The 25,255-nt window shown below is 40.4% G+C and overlaps 2 protein-coding genes across 3 annotated transcripts in view; one reads left to right on the top strand and one right to left on the bottom strand.

Annotated features, from left to right (window-relative positions):
- RNF19A (ring finger protein 19A, RBR E3 ubiquitin protein ligase) overlaps positions 1-15,392 on the bottom strand; it is a 55,437-nt gene extending 40,045 nt beyond the window's left edge. For both annotated transcript variants that reach the window (XM_033202993.1, XM_033202994.1), the window contains exon 1: positions 14,661-15,392. The gene's annotated coding sequence lies outside the window, so the exon portion shown is untranslated. The remainder of the gene's footprint in view (positions 1-14,660) is intronic.
- LOC117079059 (basic proline-rich protein-like) lies at positions 8,369-16,330 on the top strand. Its single transcript, XM_033202695.1, has 5 exons — positions 8,369-8,404; positions 14,114-14,344; positions 14,472-14,656; positions 14,745-15,248; positions 15,352-16,330. The coding sequence occupies exons 1-5, from the start codon at positions 8,369-8,371 to the stop codon at positions 15,470-15,472; spliced, it is 1,077 nt and encodes a 358-aa protein (XP_033058586.1). The 3' UTR covers positions 15,473-16,330.
- The last annotated feature ends 8,925 nt before the right edge of the window (positions 16,331-25,255 follow it).

Genomic DNA, 25,255 nt, shown 5'->3' on the forward strand with positions numbered 1-25,255 from the left:
CATAACTTTAGGAACCAATATTAGCAGATAAAAGGTGGGGAAATCCTCAACCCTAGACTCACTATTTCGGATCTGCTCAGCCTCTGGTGCTACATAAAGGTTCCTAAGGCAATGAACAAAGGAAGTATCTGTCTTTGTGTAGCATTTACTATATGTAGTATTGCAAACACCACCTCAAATTTAAATAGCTGTATTCAAATTTAAATACAGCTATGTACAATTTAACGTAGTAGCTGACCACCAAAAAATAGATAATTATCATAAGCCATCCTTTGATCAGACCACAACTTTAAGTAATCTACTAGAAATGATATATTTCTACCCAAGCAATTTTGGCCCAAAGAGAGTTTTTATAAATCTGAATCATATCATTAAGAGAAGTGTGAGACATTAAACTAGATTCTCATATATCGCTTTCTCTTAACAGAGATAAATCACTGAAGTTCATTATAATAAAGTTTGCTATTACTCAAAAATCTCATTTAAATGTTATTTTTAAGTTACGTCATTCATCATCTATGCTTACTTATGAGTCTTGCTTAAGAACCTCAAATTTAGAGATGTCATTATTTTCCTCTAATAAATTGATTCCCCAATATAACTACCAAATTCAGATACCAAGCAGCAATGCATTCTCTGGGCATTATTCTTTTTTTTTTTTTTTCTTTTCTTTTTTGAGACAGAGTCTCACTCTGTCGCCCGGGCTAGAGTGCAGTGGTGCGATCTCAGCTCACTGCAACCTCCGTCCTCCCGATTTCAAGCGATTCTCGTGCCTCAGTCTCCCTAGTAGCTGGGACTACAGGCACGTGCCACTATGCCTGGCTAATTCTTATATTTTTAGTAGAGACGGGGTTTCACCATGTTGGCCAGGCTGGTCTCCAACTCCTGGCCTCAAGTGATTTTCCCACTTCAGCCTCCCTAAGTGCTGGAATTACAGGCGTAAGCCACTGCACCCAGCCTCTGGGCATTATTCTTACTGCCCAGGTAATAGTATTTATTAGGCCGGGCGCGGTGGCTCAAGCCTGTAATCCCAGCACTTTGGGAGGCCGAGACGGGCGGATCACGAGGTCAGGAGATCGAGACCATCCTGGCTAACATGGTGAAACCCCGTCTCTACTAAAAATACAAAAAACTAGCCGGGCGATGTGGCGGGCGCCTGTAGTCCCAGCTACTCGGGAGGCTGAGGCAGGAGAATGGCATAAACCCGGGAGGCGGAGCTTGCAGTGAGCTGAGATCCGGCCACTGCACTCCAGCCTGGGCGGCAGAGCGAGACTCCGTCTCAAAAAAAAAAAAAAAAAAATAGTATTTATTAAACATCTCTTTCTACAGCCTTTAATCGTTTAATACTAAAAATATAACAAGCACAATACATTTTTAGAAAAAAATTAAAATGCTTAAAAATAACAGTTAATGCATGGACTGGCTTCAGAGAAATCCATGAAATCTCAAAGTGTATGTTAAACTGTGAATATATGTATATTCTAGTCACAGGATACATCCACAGCTTTCAACACATTCTCCAAGGAATCTAAAGTACAATGAAAGGTTAACTGTTAACACTAAGATGTCATATTTAACTTGCCAGTAAAAGTTAACAGTTTCTGTAAATCCTTCCTACTCTTGCTAATTTATATTATTACTACAACATTCACAGCTGTACCAATTATAAGCTCAGTCAGAAAATACTTCTATTCCATTAGAAGCATTCCAGTTGAAGTTGCAACTCTTTCCACAAGAGTTAAGTTTTTGGAAAGGTTAAAAAACAACTCTCATCCCTAAACAAAGTCTCCGATTCATCACACAAGAATAAGCATTATGTGGATAGATGGCCTAGAGTAACCCATCACATGTATTGAAAACAAAAATCACATAAAGGTTAATCAATATTGTATATTCAAAGGACAGGTGACCATAAATATGTCCATAAAGATATAATGCTATTGTGTCATCTTTACTTAAAATGGCAATTACCACCAAAAAAATTTTCAAGCTGATTATTCCTTATGAGGTAAGTCAATTAATAATCTATTTAAAATGTATTAATAACAGACACGAAGAGGTTAAGACATTTAATGCCCAATGTGAAAGAAAGCAATGGTACTAGACATACAATTTAATTATCTTTCAGTTATTTCAATGTGTCCTTAGAAGTGTGAGCACATAATATACAGATCTAAGGAAACCTAGGTTCTATGATCCCTACCAAGTGGTTTTATGCCTTTTGTTCAGAAAGGCCCTCTCTGTATCATCTGTAAAATGGGGAAAATACTATTGTCAAGAGATGCTGTTATATGCTTATCTGCTTCATTTTCCTCCTGAGCACAAAGCAGGGCTACATTTTCCCATTCCACTTATGGCTAGGTGTGGCCATGTTATTAGTCCTGGCCAATGCAATCTGAGTATAATAATGTATGATTTAGACTGACCTCTAAATCATCCCTGAAAACAACCTTCAAGCTCTCCTTCTCTTCACACAATGGCTGGCTGAATGGAGTAATTCTAGTGGGTGACTATAAGCAGAACTTAGAGGACAGAGAAGTCACAAGATGGAAAGAATCCGGATACCTGAGTACTCCACATGGTTTTTTGTGTGAGAAATAAATTGTTATTGTGTTCCACCATGAGATTTTGGGTTTTCTGTTACAGACAAAATCACCTATCTTACCCACCTTAAAAGTTGGAAAATATAATGAGGCAACAAAATTCAGATTAGCTTGGAGGGAAAGTTTTTTTAAATGCTATACAAATATGGGGTAGTGATAGAGTACATTTTATTGAGTGAGTAAAGTATGCACTTTGGAGTCAGTATATCCTGAGTTCAAGTTCAGCCTCTGAAACTTACATTAACTATGTGACATTGAGTTAGATTACTAAGACTCAGTTTCTTCAATTGTAAAATGGGAATTACAGTACCTATAGTCCATAAAGATTAAATAAAATAACACATCAAGATTTCAGTAAAGGGTATGGTACATATAAATCACTTAAATATTATCTGTAAGTATACTCATCTGAGAAGATAGCACAAATATATCTAAATTTACCATATATTGGGTAAAAAAAAAAACTTATCACACATTAGGTTACAAATAAAAACAAATGCTTGCCTCTGAAATGGCTTCCCTCATGTAATCAGAATAGCCACTTGGAAGTTTGGAATACATTATTAAAGTACACGAATTTCTCAAAGGTAAATATAAATGCACAGCTAGTACAAACTTACCTCAAGTGGTCTAATATTAAAAATGGAATAAATATTTTTAATTCAACTACTTATAAATGAGGAGATGGGGCTAATACAACTTATAATCAGTGTAGGCAAGTATCAGTTTCCAACAAGTTCTTTAGAAAGTAAACACTTATCAAGACCCAGATATACTCTCTTGGGTTCTAGCCTTAAGATAGTTTCTATAATCTCTCAGAAACAGAAACTCAAAGTTCAGAATAAGCTATTCCCATAAGCCACAAAGCCTCCCAAAAGAGGTATTTTTTAAACAGCTTCACAATCACGCACCTGCCACATTTACCTGTTTAAGCCTATATCTGATTGGGAGAAGAACAAAATGGTGCTTTGTGGTTTTAATAATACTCATTGCAAGTAATATTCATTACTCAAGTCATTACAAAAAGTAAGCTACTGCAGAAAGGAATAAAGCATTACTCATTCAATTTCCCTGGTAAAAAACATTTTGGTTAGCTTATTCCAGGCCCTCTTTGACAAGAAGAGCAAACAATACAGCATTAGGGAAACCACAGGAAAAGCAGAGTGCAAAATGCCAGGTATGATCAAGTGTCCAGAGACATGTAAGTTTTTAAATAGGTTTTAAAAAGATACCTAGCTGTCAAAAATTTCCTTCAATTGGTTAAAACAGACATTGCTGAAGAGAAACTAATTTGAATGCTGCATATCCAAAGGAAAACAAACACATTTTGCTTACTGTTTCTCTTGGTTCTCAATAGAAGGGAAACACTGACCTAGTATTAGATCTTAACCAAGTTTGTCTATGTTTTTGAATTTTAACTTCCATATTCAAAAACTAAGGTGATTAAGACCAGATAATGTCTAGGGTCCCTTAGTTTCAAAAGACTATGATGATAATATACAAATATATAGGCAGTTTTAATACACAGAATACTCTAGGTTAAGTAGATGATTACAATCGTCTAGGATAAACAAATAATTGTTGTTTCTGTTCTTTACAAAATGTCTCCAAATTCTCCCAAGTATTAGTACACTCTTCTTAGTAAATTCAGTGTCAAAGTGAATTTTACCAAGTCTCATGATTAATCTGATTCTACTATTCGGACAATTAGAAGTATTAAGTGTTTGGACCGGGTGCAGTGGCTGGCTCAAACCTGTAATCCCAGCAGTTTGGGGGACCAAGGTGGGCAGATCACCTGAGGTAAGTAGTTCAACACCAGCCTGGCCAACATGGTGAAACACTGTCTCTACTAAAAATACAAAATTAGCTCGGTGTGGTGGTACATGCCTGTAATCCCAGCTACTTGTGAGGCTGAGGCAGAAGAATTGCTTGAACCCGGGAGGCGGAGGTGAAGTAAGCCAAGACTGTGCCATTGCAATCCAGCCTGGGTGATAAGAGCAAAACTGTCTCAAAAAGAAAAAAAAAGTATTAAGTGTTTGGACTAATCTTATCCTAACCACTTTCTCTGGATATCCCTCAACTCCACACAAATTATTGATTAACAGTAGCATCCCATCTCTCCAATTCTGGAAGCTCATTTGTCTCTTTCTCCTAAAGGACACCATGAGTAAGGGGGAGGGAAGACCTCTGGTTAGCTAAATCATTGTGTGTGCATATAATTGTATGATATACGTACAAAAGAGATAGAGTGTAATCTGTAAGAGGTGTTTGGGAGAGATCTATTTTCTTCAAACTAAAAGTAATTCTCAGATGGAATACTATCTCTTGGGAACCAAGAGGCACAATAAGCAAAATGTGTCTGTTTCCCTTTGGGTATATAGTATTCAAATTAGCTTCTCTTTACACAAGTCCCCTCAAAATGAGATTAAAAACTCATGTACAAAGGAAATATTATTAACTGTATAAGGAAAGAAAAGGGAGTATTTTCTAAAGACAGAAAAATCTAGGTAATAATTACACAGCAGGTAAACAATTAAAAAGGTTTATCTCTGTTATGGTTTTCTTATTGAGAATTCAAAAGCAATAAAATCAGCTGGGCATGGTGGCTCATGCTTGTAATCCCAGCCCTTTGGGAGGACAAGGCAGGCAGATTACTTGAGCTTAGGAGTTCAAGAGCAGCCTGGGCATCACGGTGAAACCCCTTTCTACAAAAACTACACAAATTAGCTGGGTGTGGCGGTGCACACCTGTAGTCCCAGCTACTTGGGAGGTTGAGGTGGCACGGTTGCTTGAACCCAGGAATTCCAGGCTGCAGTGAGCTATGATCACACCACGGCATTCCACCCTGGGTGACACAGTGAGACCCTGTCTCTGAAAAAAATGAAACAGAAAAGAATTAAAAAATAAAATACAAAAGCAACATAATTAGTTTAACTACAATTCTAAAACAGACTATTAAATTAGATGTATCAGATATTTAACTAGTCAACTCCTGGGAGACAGTAATCCAAAGACTAATTTGAAAAAGTAGCCATCAAAAGACAGAGTGGGTCTTTAAGTAAGTCAAGAAGATACAGAGTGAAAAGGCTACAAATTCTGGACCTATTTCACACACACGAAAAAACTAGCCATGTAAAAGTCCATGTGCTCATATACTTACTTGCTCTTCTCAAGAGGCTGCACCAATTTTATGTGTCTGTGAAACCTATCTTTCTAGTGACACTAGCATTCTAATCTAACCTATTTTGTAAGTGAGAAAACTGAAGCTTAGAGCTACTAGGTTCGATGTACCACCACTAGTCACACGAGGCTATTTAAATTAAAATTAAATTTTAGTTCCTCAGTTGTGCTAGTCACATTTCAAATGCTCTACAACCATAGGCTATTGGCTACCATACTGGACTGAACAAGTCTAGAACATTTCCTTCACCACAGAAAGTTCTACCACACAGCACTGGTCTAGAGATGTGACTTACCCACACAGCTAAAGTGGCAGAGCTAAAGGCTCAGTGTTCCTACTATCTTACTGCCTAGACTAGGCCTTCATTAATCACCTGGTATTCAAATTACCACATCACCCTCTTTGTTAAAGTCTGCTTACAAATTTCCACTGGTTTCCCCGAGATGAAGAATAAATTTCAAGCTTCCTGTGGCATTAAAAGCCCTCCACAGTCCAACCTCAGTTTCTCACTGTTCTACATAAAAACCCCACACTTTAGCCAACTGACCTATTTGTTAAATATCTTAACAAAACATACATAGTTTCACCTCTATGAATTTTCCTAAGCCTTTGTCTCTGCCTAGAGTATTATTTTCCATCTTCTGTGCTAGTCCTACTCCTCTTTCAAGGCCCAACTCCTATCTTATCTCCACAATCATTCTAGGTCAGTAACTATAAATAAGCATTACTAAAAGTTACTCCATGCTCTTATATACAAGTTTACAATTTTCTAAATATCGTCTAAATATTTTAATATTCTTCTCTACTAAAAGGTGGGGGAAAAGTTTGGCAGAAGAAAGGAGATCAGTGTCTGTGTGGTGTTGATTACTATTTTAAACAGGATGATCAGAGTCTCATTGAAAGGGTGGCATTTAGCACAGACCTAAAGGAGGTAAAGGAGGTGTTAGCTATGTGGAAATCTGGGGAAAGAGCATCCAAGGCACAGAACAGCCACTGCAAAGGCCCTAAGGGAGGAATGGGTCTGGTATGCTCAAGGAACAGCCAGGAGGCCCTAATATCACTGAAAATAAATGAGCAAGGCAAAGACTATCTGAGATGCATGAGAATGCCAGGTTGTGTGGGGTTAAGGCCACTGTAAGGACTTTGGCTTTTATTTTAAGTGAGACAGGGAAACTTAAGGGGTTTCTAAAGTGACAGAGATAGTTTACAATCTAAGAGTTTAAAAGGATCATTCTGGTATTGTGAACAGATAGAGGTATCAAGGATGGAGCATGGAGAACAGTTTAAAGACTATGGAAGTAATCTATGAGAAAGATGACAACAGCACATCAGTGAAGGTGTTGAGGACATGTTTTGATACATGTTTTGAAGGTAGAACTGTAAGGACTTCCTGATGGATTACAAGAGGATTTGGCCTGATTAACCAGAAGGCTGAAACTGCTATCAACTGAAATGGGGAAGGCTACGAAACACAAGTTTCAAGAGGGAGTCAAGACCAGAAGTTCATTTTTAGACATTTATATTTGAGATATCTCTTATACCTAGGTAGAGATGTATATCCAAACACCCGTTTGATAAGCCTAGAGTTTAGGAAAATAGTAAAGCCTAGAGCTGTAAATTTTGGAGTTGCTGTTATTTGGATGGTATGTAAAATCACAAACACAGACAAAATCACCAAAAAGTAAATACTAAAGAGTAGGGAATGAGGCCTGTAGCATTTTAACATTAAGATGTAGGGGAGAAGAGGCAAATCCAGTAAAGGAGACAGAAAAGGTGGAAGGCGGATCATGGAGGAATTACACCTTAAAGAAAACAAAACCTGTTGGTCTATCCTACTAGTGTTTTACTCATTCCCCTCCTCCACATCAACTACATCTTAAAAAGCATACAAAGAGCAAAGAAGGAGCAAGTTAGGAGAGAGAAGAATGAAATGATACAAGCAAAAATAACAAAATGCATCTTATAAGATATAATCGATTCCTGTTGAGACTGGAGGGTATTAAAACACTTCCTCTGATATTTCTCAGAATTAGAATTCTAACGAAAGGGCTGTTTAGTCTCTGACCATCACAGCACATGATATAAAACAACAATAATTAGAGATTTTTGGTTTACTTAAGACTTTGACGGTATATTAGTTTCCTGTGGCTGCTGTAACAAACTACCACAAACTGGTTGGCTTAAGACAATGGACATTTCTCTTACAGTTCTGGAGGCCAGAAGTCCAAAACCAAACAGTGCCGTGCTCCTACTGGGGCTCGAGGGGAGAATATGTTCTCTGACTCTTCCAGCTTCTGGTGACTATAAGCATTCCTTGGTTTGCAGTTACATCACTCCAATCTCTGCCTCCATGAGCACATTGCTTCCTTCTTTTCTGCGTGTCTTCTCTGTAATTTGTCTACTTTTCCCTTACAAAGACACTTGTCACTTGATTTTGAGGTTACCTGGATAATCCAGGATGATCTTATCTCAAGATTCTTAATTACATCTGCAAACCCCTTCTTCCAAATAACATTTGTAGATTCTGGGGATTAGGATGTGAACATATCTTTTGGGGGGGAGCTACCATGCAACGCACTACAATATGGTTCTGGAAATTTTTGCTAAGGACATCACTAAGGTATGCTGTATTTATGCAAAAATCTAAAGGATATTTAACTTATCTGCATAATTTAAACAATGGGCCAGGTGCAGTGGCTCATTCCTGTAATCCCAGCACTTTGGAAGGCTGACATGGGCAGATCACTTGAGTCCAGGAGTTCGAAATCAGCCTTGCCAACATGGCAAACCTTGTCTCTTGTAAAAAAAAATACAAAACGATTAGCTGGGTGTGGTGGCAGGTGCCTGTAATCCCAGCTACTGGCAGGCTGAGGAATGCGAATCGCTTCAACCTGGGAGGCGGAGGGTGCAGTAAGCCAAGATTGTGTCACTGCACTCCAGCCTGGGTGACAGAGCGAAACTGTGTCTCCAAAAGAAAAGTTTTTATTTACTTATTTACTTTTAAGACAGAGTTTTGCTCATCAACCTGCCTGGAGTCCAATGTTGCGATCTCGGCTCACTATAACCTCCACCTCTCAGGTTCAAGCGATTCTCCTGCCTCAGCCTCCCAAGTAGCTGGAATTGCAGGTGCCCACCACCACACCTAGGTAAATTTTTTTTTGTTTTTAGTAGAGACAGAGTTTCACCATGTTGGCCAGGCTGGTCTCCAACTCCTAACCTCAGGTGATCCACCCACCTTGGCCTCCCAAAGTGCTGGGATTACAAGCACGAGTCACCATGCCTGGCAAAAGTTGGTTTTATATTAAAGGGTATGGCTATAAGGAGAAATCTATTTGATATGGTTATATATACAACCAGAAGTCTCAACTGCTTACCAGGTAACCACTGCCACCCTTGGTTTGGATAAAAGAATTACAGTCATTGTGCTATATACATCATATACCCTGAGATAATAGGCTTTTCTAAATGGTTATTTTATTTTCCCCACTTACTCACTCACACTACTTAGCAGTTCCCATCCCCACTTTCCAAAGGACCTTATTTCATGATTCTGATTTAAGGATGCCTATATAAAAAGTCCCATTTATTCCATACAAAAACTGAAAAACAGATTTGTTCAGGCAATATTAAATAGATGAGAGATTTAAAATCTGGTGCTCAAACCAACCTAGTCGTCTCTCTTGATTCTATTTAAGAGCATCTTGTATTGATTTATCGTTACTGATTCCAGTGTGGGAGGTAACAGTACATTCTACATGCACTAGTCTCATGGGAACTTCTATCCTGTTTTTTACACTGAGCCTTGCTCTGACTAGTTACTAATAATCAGAGGATCTCTTTTATAACAGTATTGTCTGAGTAGCCCGGAGTGTTTTAAAGGCATAATTAACTTATACAATCCAATGAAATAGATGATGAACATCCTTCCTTATTTTATCTTATTTTAGAGATGGTGTCTCGCTCTGTCACCCAGGCTGGAGTACAGCGGCACAATCTCAGCTCACTGCAACCTCTGCCTCCCAAGTTCAAGTGATTCTCCTGCCTCAGCCTCCCTAGTAGCTGGGATGACAGGTGCCTGCCACCAAGCCCGGCTAATTTTTGTATTTTTTAGTAGAGGCAGAGTTTCATCACATTGGTCAGGCTAGTCTTGCCTGCCCTCAGATGATCTGCCTGCCTCAGCTTCCCAAACTGCTGGGATTACAGGATTATATATGGGGAAAGACAGTAACGCACAAAGTCATTTTTGGGGGAGATGTAAAACTGAGAGAAGACAGGTAGCCTGACTTTCAATCCAACTCAGTGACTCCAATTTGAAGGTGTATGCAACTCTGTATTTGGCCTCAAAAGACACATTAATCAGTTAGAAAAAGACTACAAAAAGACAAAGAAGTTCTGCAGAAAGAAACATGTCATACAAAATGCCCCTAGAGCTACGCTGTCCAATACAAATAAAAGTATGCAAAGTCACTCATGATAATCTTTTGGATCTATTGGCTTAAATGCATTATGAAAACTAATTTTGCCTGTTTCCTTTTACTTCTTTAATGTGGCACTAGAAAATTTTAAATTATATTTGTGGCTCACATTGTATTTCTATTGGACAACACTGCTGAAGAGATAGTTATAAAATAAATACCTTAGATTGTAGATACTTTAATTCTATTAGCAAATACTTACTCTACATCTTTTACTGTCAGGCTTATGCTAAGTGCTGAGATTTGAAGAGTGAACAAAGAAAATGGTCCCTGTCATCACAGAGCTTGCATTATCTCCTATACTTCTGCACATTTCACATAGTCCCATTTGTGATTATGCATTAGAATAACTTAATTTAGGATATCTTACCATTTTCAGGGGCAAATGCCATACTTGACTTAGAAATCACAAAATATAAGTCAATAGATTTATGCTAATGAGTTAATTTTTCTGATATAATATTTATATTAATATGCTATATAATATTATCTGGAAGCCTAATATCACCACATTCCCAAAAGCTTCTTCTGGTTTCTTGCTCCTTCCCTTTAACAACTCTGGCTCCCTCCTTATGGCTCACTTCTACCAGAGTCTCTTCAACTGGCAATCTGCCTGCTATTCAAATCATAAGGACTATTTTTACCCTCAGGGGTCTCCCCAACAGGACAGAAGTTAAAAATGCTAAGTATACATAATTTTATGGGGCCAACTCCAGTTTTTTGGACCAAAGACTCAGTTTCAAAGTTTCTTTTGGGCATAAACAAGCTAACGTGATTTCTGAGCAGGATTTTGCTTCAGAATTCACTGCACAAACTTATTTGAGACTTAAAACAACGGATCATTTCTGTCATATGGAGAGTTTCATGTAACAACACCTTCCCAAATAGGACATCTAAAACAAATTAACACTAATTCTTTAGTAAATGATTTATAAAATAAAATACTAGATAACATCAATCAGATAAGACTATATAATTGTTTTAAGGCTAATGGCATAACTTTCAAAAAAATGTTACCAATAAAAATAATTCTTCAGGTGTTAATGACAGTGATAAAGAGAGCAACACAAACAAAACCTACTTTATCAAAAAGTGTTACTTTTTTCCACTTTGATACATAAAGTATCACTGACATATGATAGCTTTTGAGAAACAAATGAAATACACAAGTTTTAAACACCCAAAGTGATTTCAACCCAAAGTGATTTCAACCTATTTGGTTGAAGCCTGCCACCATCTGAAATACAGGTATGTTTAGCAAGGAAATATTATCCCTTAGTCTTAAGATGTGCAGGTATGGTTAAGTAAATGAATTGTTTCAACGTTAGGCATCTTCTGTCTGCTAACAAAGAACTGGCATGACTTACAAAATTCATAATTACTCCTAGTTGGAGAAAAAAATTTCGGAAGAAAAATTTAGCTATTCTCTGAAAATAGTAAGATGAACATTTTGATAAATAGCTTTCAAGCTGAAGTACTACTCCATATACAATCATAGGTCCTTTCAGACAATGTAAATTAAACTACCATTTTGCTATGATACGCTAGTTTGCCAAATACAATGCAATATGCAATCAAATATAAATTTAGAAATTCAACTTTACTTTGGGCTTTTGCCCAAGGTGGCCTAATTTTTATCTTGGTGAAGAATGTTAAAAGAGCATGAGCTTATTAGTTCAGTACAAAACCAGCCTGCATTTGACGGTCAGTTTTCACTTGTTAATGACATTAGAGAAACGAATAACAATTCCCTAAGATTTCCTATATAACCTGAGTACAGATGATATAAGTGAGCAATTCAGATGTAAATATTAATATAACAAAATTTATCTCCAGCTTACTCTGTGCCCAGCACTTGACTAGGAACTTTTACATGTTATCACAAATAGTTTGCCTTCTTTTCCCTACTTGGAAATTTCAGAAAACTATGTATCTCAACCATCTGTGTCCGGTAGATTAAAAACGACAACAACAACAAACTATGTGTGTTGGAGAAGGGGGAGAAATAATTTGAAACCAAAAAATTTCTATATAAATCTAAATAAGTGTTCAAGATATAAACTGCTGCAACAGGAACAACAACAAAAAAACCGTGGGGGGCAGGGGATGTCAGAACCTTGCATAATATACAAGTGATTATTTCAAATAGTTAAAACAAGAAGTTTGCTTTTAATTACCCATATTTAATACTAAACAACCCCATAACAAATAGTATCCTTCAATCCAACCCCATTAAAATAGAAGTGACCCAAGTGTCTTACATCCTCAACTGCAAACATACCGCTTTACGACTTCACTTACATTCCAATTTGGGAAGTGCATTTACTTTCCACCAAGATGCTAAATATTTTATTTATTCATCCATGTTCTTGAATGAAGTATCTTTAAAAATACGAATCTTAGCGCCTCTCATAAATTAAGTAGAAAATAATAGTTTTAGTCAAGCAAAATACATCAAAAACTCAATAAATCACCAATTTTTTAAAAAAATCCCAACACTGGTTGACAGTATGGACAGTTTTTTACATTAAGTCTACTGATCAACTGAGGGATCTCCTAAATGAGAAAACAAAATTTCCAGTGGCCACTATTTGGATACTAAGAATTGAGTTGTGCTTCAACTCCTAAAATAATGTTGCAGTTTTAAAAATTAATCTTACTGGAATCTCCTGGAAGCTGAGATAGTGAAAAAAGTACACTAACATTAGTTGCCAATTGTAATTTTTTCCTCAAAGACACCTTGCGATGACATTAAAATATTTTTCCATGGACACGTAAAATTTAAACTTCAGTTAAATTCCATACAGTAATTTTAAAAAAGAGAACATTAACCAGGGCATTAAACTAACAAATTTTAAAAGTGTTTTTTAGCACAATTTGGTTTATTAAGTCCCAAGGCTTAATTCTAAATCTTTACCATGGAACTGTGGCAAGGAAAGAACATTTGAAAATACGATCATCGCCATTTTCTAAATAGAGAAGTATTTACATTTTAACTCAATTCAGATAGTTCAGTGTTAAATAAGCATAAACAGGTAAATACGGTAATGGCTTGCATTATAAACAGAAGTGGTAAAATGTGTATGAAAAGGGGTAATGGCAAAACTGAAAATAAAACTTAGGTAAACCGTCAGACTTCAACCAACCAAAAGTGTCAATGAATCTATGTTAAAACAAGAAAAGATACAAAAAACAATAAAAAGATAGCCATGTTCTTAAAAAAAAAAAGTGGAATGTAAAGATCACAATTTAAGGCAACCGATCAAAGGAAAGGACTGCATTAAGCCTCCACTGTTTACTAACACTTAAAATTAGCATTTCCAGCCAACACTTAGGTTTGAAAATTGCAGCGGCACTTAAACGCTGTCTTTTCTAACGTCACCCCAACAGAGCATTCTGCAACACTGTGGACAGTAAAACATTAAGCAGAGTAAAGCATCGTTCGTGTATTTATCTCTCCAAGGGCCAATGGGAAAAAATTAAACCTTTCTCTCTCCCATATATAGCCTTAACCACTCTCTTCCCTCTTTTTATTTACTGCTCTTGTCGCGGGGTTAATGAACCCTAAACTTCTTTTTCTTCTTCCCATTAATGGAAATGGGAAAAAAAAGAGCAACTGCAGAGTGTAACTCAGATAGGAAAAACTGAAAATTCAAAGTAGTAGCATTACTTGCTGGGCGAGGGCTGGGAACACCCTAAAGGCTTAGCATGAGTAGACAATCCCGGAAGACCCCCGTTAACACATACTTCACCCCAAGGCTACACCGTTTTGGTGTGTTGTGTAATTTTTGCTTTTGAAGGAGGTGGTAGCAGTCCCAGACGAACCTTCCCCGGAACACAGCTCCCCTCCCTAGGGCCCCTGGCAGCACGGCTTGCGGGGCGATGTCCCGGCTCCGAATTTGCAGCGAGGCCCGGAAATCGGTCCCGTTAGAGCCGATTTCACCCGTCAGGAATGCGTTCCGCCCCCGCCGCCTCCCCGCGGCAGTCGCCCTTGGGTCTCCCCTGCTTCAGGGGTAGCAGACAGCTCGAGGGGAGCGCCGCCTCGGCCCGTCACAATATCGCCGGGCCGGCTGCCGGCCGCACAGGCACTCGGGCCAGGAGGACAGGGCTTGGGGCTGATCCCACGCTCCGCCTCGGCCCCCGCGGCCCAGGAGGCGCCCGCGCCTGGGCCGGGTAGGGGACCCGGAGCTGCCCGAGGCCTGACCCCCTAAGCCGGCCACGGCCCCGGACCCACGCTGGACACTGGAGGGGGGCGCTTTTCCCACGGGACTTCCGAATCGATTTCTGTCCCGGGGAGGGGCGCGAGGGCTGCGGCCCGGCCAGAGCTCCCTGGGTCGTAAGCGAGAGCCGCCCCTGCTCTCCCGCTCCGGGGCGCAAGCTCCTCCGGGTGCCCGCCCGTACCTTTAACTCCTCAGAGAGGGTGCAGCGCAGAGCGGCGGGCGAGTAGGCCCATCTCCCAGCAGCGGCGACAGCAGCCTGAGGAAGCGCGGGGGAGGGTCCCTCCGATGCGCCGAGGCGCCTCTCAACCGGGGCGGAGACGACTGAGGGGAGGGGTCCCGACGGCCGCTTTCCCGAACTCCTCCTCCGCAGTTGCGGCTCGCGGCTGCTCCCGGGAACCTGCGCCGCAACTACCACCTCCCCCGCCCGCAGTCCCCGCTTTCCCCGCCTCCTCCTCCCACTTCTTCCTCCCGCCCGCGGCAGCCCCGCCCCGCCCCGCCCCGGCGCGCCGCCCGCGTGCTGTGCGTCATGGCGTCACGCCCACCGCGCCCGCCGCAGGCGGCTCTGGACGCGGTTGTTCTCTTCCGCACGTTCGTTCCGCGCCCGCGCAGAAGGCGCCTCGTTGCACCCGGGTGGCCCAGACTGCGGCCCCCACGCCTGTCAAGGCCTGTCACTGGCGGAGGCGACTTCGCCTCGAGCGCGCCGGGCGTTGGTACCGGTGTCTCCCTATCCGGTTCTCCGTGGCCCCGAGAGCGTCTCCTGCAAGGACAGGTCGGGGTGACTGGAGCTGCGCCCGGTTGAAGGGAGTTGCCAGACTTGGCGACCCTGGCTCTTGGCAGTTTGCCGGGCAATATTCATTCCTTTGTGTTCTCAGGGTTCACCTGCTAGATCGGCCGGCCCAGGGAGAGAAGTGCCGGAATGTTGCAGCTCTCGGCGAGGAAATGTCCTTTCCCAGAGGGCGGCAGCACCCCGTGCGTCTGCAGCCGCCCTCTTAGTCTTAGTGGACCTGTCTGCAGAGGCTGTTAGGAGCAGTACTTAGCCACAATAGCAAGCCTTCGTGAGGGTTTGGAGAGTATCTTCCACTCATCTATTTCTTTTTTTTTTTTTTTTTGCTATTTTGCAGTCACGTAATCAGAAGTCCTAGTTCATCTCTAATACATTCCTAATTACTTTAATCCAGCTTTATTTGTTCCTTCCTCTCATATCTTTTCAGCCAGTTATATCCCCTTTGAATGTTTCAATCTACACTAGTCTTGGTATTCTTAATTGAATAAACAAATTAAGTCTGGGCCTGGTGCATTTCCTCCTGGTTTATTTCTCTTCAAGATTTAGATCACTCTTCCGTGGAATACTGAGAAACGAATGTTACAGAGGCTGGACAGAATGTCCATTTGCCATCTGTTACCTAACTAAATATATCACTCTCTCAGTCCTTGTTTAGTGTGTCTGTGTAATTTAAATTAGGAACAAACCAAGGAGCCATGGTCTTTCCGAATGTACTTGGTATCTTTGGTAACCCAGTAAATGTTTACCAATTAGAAAATTGAACAAGCTAGGCAGTTTAGGTTTAAGTGTCTTTGACCTCGAATCTTAAAGGAATTAATTATGGGTATGTTTATTTTCATTTATGGAAAGTTTTAAAGCTGTTATACCTTTAAATGCTACTTGAAGGCTGCCAGCGACTTTACATATGGGATACTTTAAGCCTACAGATAGCACAAGAATAGTAAGTTAAGTACCCATACATAATATCCTTCTTGAAAAAACATCAATATGTTGGCCGGGCGCGGTGGCTCACTCCTGTAATCCCAGCACTTTGAGAGGCCGAGGCGGGCGGATCACGAGGTCAGGAGATAGAGACCATCCTGGCCCCCGTCTCTACTAAAAATGCAAAAAAATTATCTGGGCTTGGTAGCAGGCGCCTGTAGTCCCAGCTACTAGGGAGGCTGAGGCAGGAAAATGGCGTGAACACGGGCGGCGGAGCTTGCAGCGAGCCAAGATTGTGCCACTGCATTCCAGCCTGGGTGAGAGAGCGAGTCTCTGTCTCAAAAAAAAAAAGAAAGAAAAAGAAAGAAAGAAAGAAGGGAGGGAGGGAGGGAGGAAGGAAGGAAGGAAGGGAAGGAAGGAAGGAGAGAAAGAGAAAAGAAAATATATCAACATGTTAAACAACATTTCAGTACAGATGCTGCTTCTGGCTTTCTTGTCTTCCTAAAAATTAGAAGGACTGTCTATTCTTCACTAGGCCAAATAAATCTATTAAAAAACACGTATTGAACATCCCCAACTTGAATTCCTAGAGGCACCTTAGACTCAGGCCGTCCAAGATGTAGTTTGTCCTTTCCTCAAAGCGTGCTTCTTTCATTCACCCAGACACAAGCCAGAAACCTAGGATTCTTCACAGGCCCCATTCTTTTTGTCGCTTCCAATTAATAACTAACCACCAAGTCCTGTTTATTATACCCCAGAAATATTCCTGTGCTCTCTCTTCTATATCTCCCTCCGCTTTTAGAGCAGTGTTTTCAACTTTGGCTGCATATTCTTATGTCCACGTTGCACCCACCAATTAAATCAGAATCACTGAGGGTGGTGCTCAGGCATTAGTAGTTTTTAAAACTCCCCAAGTGTGCTGGGCACGGTGGCTCACACCTGTAGTCCTAGCACTTTGAGAAGCAGAAGTGGTTGGATCACTTGAGTCCAGGAGTTCAAGACCAGCCTGAGCAAGATGGCGAAAATACAAAAATTAGCCTGGCATGGTGGCCCACGTCTGTAGTCCCAGCTACTCCAGGGGGCTGAGGCAGGAGGATGATCTCCATAGCATTAGGAGGTCAAGACAGCAGTGAGCCCTGGTCACACCACTGCCCTCCAGCCTGGGCGACAGAGGGAGGGAGGGAGAGAAAGAAACCGGGCACAGTGGCTCATGCCTGTAATCCCAGCACTTTGGGAGGCTTAGGTGAATGGATCACTTAAGGCCAGGAGTTTGATACCAGCCTGGACAACATGATGAAACCTCATCTCTACAAAAAAATGTAAAAATTGGCGGGTCATGGTGGCACACTCCTGTAATCCCAGCTCCTTGGGAGGCTGAGGCATGAATCGCTTGAACCTGGGAGGCAGAGATTGTAGCAAGCCGAGATTGTGCTACTGCACTCCAGCCTGGGCAATAGAGCGAGACTCCATCTTAAACAAAACAAAACAACAACAACAAAAATAATAAATAAATAACCTCTTCCCAGGTAATTCCAATGCATAACCAAGGTTGGAAACCACTGCTGGGGCCTCATTATTTCTCATTGGAATACTGCAAAAGCCTAATTGGCCCCAGGTGCCTTATTTTTTGGCTATATTCTCTTTTATTTCCCTCCTTTTTTCTAATTCCTTTAACATCAATTCGATAAACATTTGAATGCTTACTATGTTGGGGATGGGGTGTTTGCCGTTATAGGCACTGAGACTATAGCAATGAAAAAGCCTACATATCTGTTTGCATGGTGCTTACATTGGGGGATGAGGATTAAAGAAGGAAAAATAATGAAAAAGAAATACACCTACCAGAGTAACAGAAACCAGAGAGGCTGTAGCTTAGTTTGGTCTCTCAAACTAACATCAATTCTTCTGACATTTGAGCTGGATTCTATAAGACAAGAAGAAGGCAAACTAGTTAGGAGGTGGGGAAGACAGAGGAACAGCAGATGCAAAGGTCTTAGCCAGAAACACTTGTCAAATCCAAGGCAGCTAGAGGCTGAACATAGTAAAAGGGAGGGGAGTATGACATGGGCCGGGGGGCAGGTGGGTAGTCAGAAAAGTAGGAGGCAGCCAGATTGTTTAATACCTTTTTAGGTATAGTAAGGAGAATTCTAAATGATTGGTATGAAGTGTGATGAGACAATAGATGTTTAAGCAACGTAACATCTGATCTGTCTTTGAAAAAGATCACTCAGGCTGTTCTGTGGATCAGATTAAGGCAGAGCAAGAGTGGAAGTAGGGAGACCAGTTAAGAGGCTATTCCAGGAATCTAATAAAGATGTCATAGTTCTTTGAACCAAGGTGGAGACTGTGGAGACAGAAGTGGATGGTTTTGGTTATGGTTTTAGAGGTATAACCAGTCAAACTTGTATGGAATGGAATAAAAGTGGCACGTAAAGAGAAAGAGAACTACTTTTTTTTTTTTTTTTTTTTTGAGACAGAGTCTTACTCTGTCACCCAGTGCTCAATCTTGGCTCATTGCAACCTCCACCTCCTGGGCTCAAGCAATCTTCCCACTTCTGCCTCCTGAGTAGCTGGGACTTCAGGCATGTGCTACCATGCCTGGCTAATTTTTGTATTTTTTGTAGAGATGAGGTTTTGCCATGTTGCTCAGGTGGGTTTTGAACTCCTGGGCTTAAGTGATCTGCCCACCTCAGCTTTCCAGAGTGCTGGGATTCCAGGCATGGGCCATGTGCCCAGCCAAGAACTACTCTTTAGTGAGTACATACTATATATACTCTTTTTTTAAAGAGTGCATATATTTATTGAGTACATATACTATATATACTCTTTATTGAGTACATATACTGTATGACAGGCACTATTTTGATTGCTTTATAAGTATTAAGCCACTGAGTTTATCATAAAGAGTCCCTAAAGCTCCCATATTAGGATCTGAGGCACAAGAGTTTAAGTAATTTGCTGAAAGTTACGTAGCCAAGTGGCAGAGCTGGGATTTGAACCATCCAGTAGGCTGGTTCCAGAGTTCATGCTCTTCTCTTAACCCTACCTCTGGCCCCTTTGCTGGTGTCACAGTCCAAGTGAACATTTCTTTAGCCACAGTAAGCTACTAGCACGACCACAAATCCCCCCATCCTTTCCTCTCTTCCTTCTCTTCTCTCTCTCACACACCCTGCTAACTTTCTTTCTCTTTGTAGGTACTACCTAGCTTTGCAGATGCTGCTATGCCTAAAATGCCCCCTCCCCTCTCCTCTGCCTGGCTTATTTCTATCAACTCTCACTGGTCCTGACAGGCTAAATCAAGCTCACGTTCCCTAGCTCCACAGCAATCATGCTTACCTCTATAATTTTTCTGTATAAAGCATTTCACTGTCATTATTTGTAGGCCTTTCCCACTAAACTTTGAAGGCAGAGAGCTTAATGCCTGACACCTAGTGAGAGAAGAAGGAAGCAGGCAAAGAAGCTTAGCTATGCACATGACATGCCTTCCCTAGGTGCTGTGAGACACCAATATGGTAAAGTATTGTCCCTCCCCTTGAGCAGCTTGTAAACTTGCCAGGGAAACCGACATGGAGAAAATCACTCTAGGACAGTGTGGTGGCACACGCCTGTAATCCCAGCACTTTGGGAGGCTGAGGCAGGCAGATCATTTGAGCCTAGGCAATGTGACAAAAGCCATCTCTAGGAGTTTTGTCATGTGCCCAAGCATGGCAGCACACGCTTGTAGTCCCAGCTACTCAGTAGGCTAAGGTGAAAGGATCACTTGAGCCTGGGAGGTTTAGGTTGCAGTGAGCCAAGATCACACCACTGCAATCCAGCCTGGATGACAGAGCAAGACTCTGTGTCCAAATATATATAATCACTCTAACATAAGAGCCAATAAAGTACATATGATATAAACACAGGACAGGGTACCATTAATTCTGCTTCAAGATATCAAAGGCAAAAAGTTTGGCCTTATGTTTGTTTCACTGGGGAAAATAAAATGCAACCAGGAACGAATGGGAGGTTGGGGGCTTTATTCTCCACCATCCTTTCACCTGGCTTAGGGAGGCAGTCTTGGGCCTTGTCCAGGGAGAAAGAGATTCTCATTTGGTACAACTGATCATTGGAATGTGCTACTTCTTGACTCTCCTCCTTACCTGTCCTTATGTGACTAAATATACTGATTTCCAAATTGATTCGGTTTCTTTCCCAGCAGGGTCATAGAAAGTTTTCTTCTTCTTCTTCTTGTTCTTTCTTTTTCTTTTCTTTTTTTTTTTTGGAGACAAGGTCTCACTCTGTTGCCTAGGTAGGAGTGCAGTGGTGCAGTGCGATCACACCTTGACCTCCTGGACTCAAGCGATCCTCCCACCTTAGCCTCTTGAGTAGCTGGGACTACAGGTGTGTGCCACCATGCCTGGCTAATCTTGCTTGTAAAATAGATTTCTGAGTTTCATCTCAGACTAACAGAATCATTATCTGTGGGGTTGGGGTGCTAGAAACTAGTTTTCCACAAGCTCTCCAGGTAATTCATATCACATGTTTGAGAACCACAGCATAAGTGTTTCAGTCATTATGATAATATCCCAACTTCAGGAAGTTTTCTTCCACTAGACCTCTCACTGGGCCCTTCAGAGAGTGCCAGGGGAAAGGAAAGTGTTTCTTTCCTCTTCATGGGACCCATGCAATTACTTAGAATCTTCTTTATTTCCCCTTCCACCCATTCTCCTGACATATCCCCAAAGCTCTTCTTGATGAATTCTCAGGCGACTGTTCCCATTTGCCTACTCCAGTCTTTCTTGGTTCCCTTCCCTGTTTGACTCATAGGCCAGCCCATACTGTACTGGTGACCTGGACCAGAATCCCCCAGAGGCTCCTGCAAATTAAGCTGGTTAGACTCACTCCACGTTTGACAGGATGAGGTTGGCTCACTGTGTCTAGAGTGGCAGGATGCACTGGGGCAGGATGTCAGCAGGTGATGAGCAATGACTTAGATTTAGCTTGCCCAGGACAGTCATGGTTTCCACCTATTATGGGGGCCTGATTGTTAATAGTACCCTCTTTCATTCTCAAAAAGTCCTGGGTTAGACAATAAATTACATGGTCACCCTGGTAATGAGCCTCATGTGAAGGCCAACTGTTGTGACATTTTAGCCCCTAGATAGGGCCTAGACCACCCCCTCCCCACCTTCTGCAGCCCCTGACCCTGTGCCATGGCTCCTTCCTCCCCTCAGATTTCCTTAAAGAATCCCCTGTGGTATAATGCTTTGGGCCTACATTAAGGGATTTATAGGAGCCATGAAACTTGTTGCTATATTTACTCTCTCTGACAATATCTGGAAAATATTTTTCTTTGGTTTTAGCACCTGGTATAGTTGTGTTTCCCTTGTTTATTATCCCCATTTGTTTTTGCCTTCTGGAAACCTAATTGTGGAACTGACAGTATTTCCCTTGGCTGTGAGAAAGCTTAAAGCCTTATATGCAGTCTCCTTCCGGTCTGTGTATAAGATTTAACAGGATGTATTTTATATACTTAACTCACTCTTGGCTTAAATTCTCTGTTCCCATTTCTTCACTGCCTTCAGACTGAATTTTTCTGGTGCTATATTTTATGTATATTTCTAGCCCTTTTATCAATTTTGAAACAAGGCAAATATAAAAAAAAGTGTATGAATACATGCACACAAAAAAACGGGTACTGATTGTTATATAACTGAAAAGGATTATATTTAAATGTATACACAGAATAACTTCCACACTTATGAAATATAATTGTAAGCAATGAGTAGCACTTCAAATAATGCTGGCTTTAGCATTCCTCAGCTACATTATTATCTAGAGAGTGAAATGATTCCAAACAAAAGCAAACAAACAAGAGATTAAATTAATTTTCAAGCTGGAACACTTTTAGGTATGACCCAGAACCTTGATACCAAATAATGTAACAAAGAACACTCACTGCCGGATTTACGTAGCCTAATTTGATAGCATGCATGATTGTTTACCCTCAGAGTGAAATCCTATGCTGTTGAAAATGAAGAAAGGGAGAGGAAGAATGATGGTTGGGGGAATCATATTTGGGAATGCACAGTCCAGATGATAACAGTGACCCACAAGAAGGAATTATGGCCAGAAGCACATGGCCCAGAGCAATCCCCAGGCAACTGTTCTTCCTGTTGCCCTGGATAATGTTGTGAGAGGCTGTAGAGACTGATACCCTGTGGTTTGCAGCTAATGTAAAGCTGAATAAAGAAATTCACTGTAATCAAATTACTAAGGAATATATTTTACAACTAGCTTATTTTGGAGGATACATTGAGTTTCCAAAACTCAAAGACAGACATTCTATGGATGGTTTACTAAGTTATTTTATGGATAAATTGAGCTTGTAGTTAAATCTGCTTCAGATTTAATGCTAAATTTTAGCTAAAATTTTAGTGAGATTATGTTTTATATGGTGATTCCTGCTCTTTTCCAGCAAGAATATAAATTTTTCTTAGGATGGAAGTTTTTTTCTTTTAATACAGAAGCTTTCAGAAAATAAGGTAATAAATCCATGTAGACCCTGTAAGAATAAATGTTAACTTTTCTTATATTTGTATTATTATTTAAAACAAGATAAATTAAACATAGAAATTGTGTTGAGGCCTACTTTGCACCTTCCCCTAGTGCACCATTCCTTTCTTTCCTCAAGTAACTGCTATCCTGAAGTTTTACCTATCTGGTTCACTTTTTTTTTTTTTTTTTTTTTGAGACAGAGTCTCACTCTGTCATCCAGGATGGAGTTTAGTGGCACAGTCTCAGCTCGTTGCAACCTCCCCCTCCCAGGTTCAAGTGATTCTCCTGCCTCAGCCTCCTGAGTAGCTGGGATTACAGGCACGTGCCACCATGCCCAACTAATTTTTGTATTTTTAGTAGAGACGGAGTTTCACCATGTTGGCCAGACTTCTCAAACTCCTGACCTCAGGTGATCCGCCCACCTCGACCTCCCAAAGTGCTGGGATTACAGGCGTGAGCCACCGTGCCTAGTGTTATCTCATTCACAATTTTATACTTTTACAACATAAGCACAAATTCACAAATAACATATTCTAGTGTTTTATATTTTAAACAGTTTTTACTAAGCAAAATTTTATATAAATGATTTTATACTGAATGTATCATTTTATAGCCTTTCTTTTTTAAACAACAACAACAACAATAACAAAACACTATTTTCAAGATATACCCATGTTGATATATGGAAGTTTAGTTTATTCATTTTGACTGAAATGTAAATACACATTTTCATACATGTATCTTCTTGCTCATGAAGGAGAGTTTCTCTAGGGTATATGCATAGAAGCAGAATTACTGAAGAAAACCTTTTAAAAGTTGAAAAATACTATAACCAACCTCTCTTGTTGGTTATACTTGTAGGTGCTAATATTCACTGGGTGGAAAAATAACAGGTGCATTTGGATTCTCAGAGCCCTTCCAGTAAAAGGTCTGAAATGACTAAATCAGGGTGATGAATGCCCATACATCAAGGTCCTTTAGGCCTGTTTTCTCATCTTTATAATGAAGGTAATAAAAATACCTTCTTCATAGGGTTTCTATGTGGATTAGATAAAATAATACACATAAAACATTTAGCACAGTGTCTGGCACTTAGTAATAGCTCAATACAGACATACCTTGAAGACATTGTGGGTTCAGTTCTAGACCACCAAAATAAAACAAATATTGCAATAAAATGAGTCACACAAATTTATGGTTTCCTAGTATATAAAAGTTATATTTACATTATACTGTGGGCTATTAAGTGTGTGATATCATTATGTGTAAAAATGTATGTATCTTAATTTAAAAATACTTTATTGCTAAAAATACTAATGATCATCTGAGTCTTTAGCAAGTCAAAGACATAAACTTTTTGCTGGTGGAGAGTCTTGCCTCGATGTTGATAGTGGCTGAATGATCAGGGTGGTGGTTGCTGAGAGTTAGGGTAGCTGTGGCAGTTTCTTAAAATAAGACAACAATGAAGTTTGTCACATTGATTGACTCTTTCTTCCACAAAAGATTTCTCTGTAGCATGCACTGCTGCTTGACAGCATTTTACCCACAGTAGAAGTTCTTTCAAAATTGGAATCAATCCTCTCAAACTCTGCTGCTGCTTTATCAACTAAGTTTATGAAATCTTCTAAATCCTTTGTTGCCATTTCAACAATGTTTCCAGCATCTTCTCCAAGAGTAGATTCCATCTAAAGAAACTACTTTCTTTGCTCTTCCATAAGGGATCAACTACTCACCTGTTCAAGTTTTATCATGAGACGACAGCAATTCAGTCACATCTTAGACTCCACTTCCAATTCTAGTTCTCTTGCTATTTCTACCACATCTGTGGTTACTTCCTCCCCTGAAGTCTTGAACCCCTCAAAGTCGTGCATGAGAGTTGGAGTCAACTTCTTTCAAGCTGCTGTTAATGTTGACATTTTGAACGCTTCCCATGAATGACAAATAGCTTCCAGATTGGTGAATTTTTACAGAAAGTTTTCAATTCGCCCGGATCCATCAGAGGAATCACTATTTATGGCAGCTATAGCCTTACAAAATGTATTTCTTAAATAATAAGACTTGAAAGTTGAAATTACTCTTTCATCCATGGGCTGCAGATGGATGTTGGGTTAACAGGTATGAAAACAATATTAATCTCCTTATACATCAGAATTCTTGGGTGACTAGGTGAATTGTCAGTGAGGCTTAATATTTTGAAAGACATCTTTTTTCTGAGCAGTAGTTCTTAACAGTGGCTTAAAATATTCAGTAAACCATGCTGTGAACAGATATGCGATCATTCAGGCTTTGTTGCTCCATTTCTAGAGCACATGTAAAGTAGGTTTAGAAAAATTCTTTTTTTTCTTTATCAATACTCTGACAAAAGCCCTAGCATTTGTGGAACGGTAAATGAACACTGGCTTCAACATAAAGTCACCCCTGCATTAGCCCCTAACAAGAGAGTCAGCCTCTCCTTTGAAGCTTTGAAGGCAAGGATTGACTTCTCCTCTTTATCTATGAAGTCCAAATGGCATCTTCTTCCTATACGAGTCTGT

The sequence above is a fragment of the Trachypithecus francoisi genome, unplaced genomic scaffold (genome assembly GCF_009764315.1).
Source record: "Trachypithecus francoisi isolate TF-2019V2 unplaced genomic scaffold, Tfra_2.0 Lachesis_group7, whole genome shotgun sequence".
Lineage (NCBI taxonomy): Eukaryota > Metazoa > Chordata > Mammalia > Primates > Cercopithecidae > Trachypithecus > Trachypithecus francoisi.

Excerpts from the sequence above, each read along its gene's own strand:
- LOC117079059 (XM_033202695.1), top strand. The coding sequence starts at position 8,369 with ATGGTTCTGGAAATTTTTGCTAAGGACATCACTAAG. Across the intron at positions 14,345-14,471 it reads GCCGGCTGCCGGCCGCACAG|CCGGCCACGGCCCCGGACCC; the intron begins GCACTCGGGCCA and ends TGACCCCCTAAG. Across the intron at positions 14,657-14,744 it reads GCTCCTCCGGGTGCCCGCCC|CGCGGGGGAGGGTCCCTCCG; the intron begins GTACCTTTAACT and ends AGCCTGAGGAAG.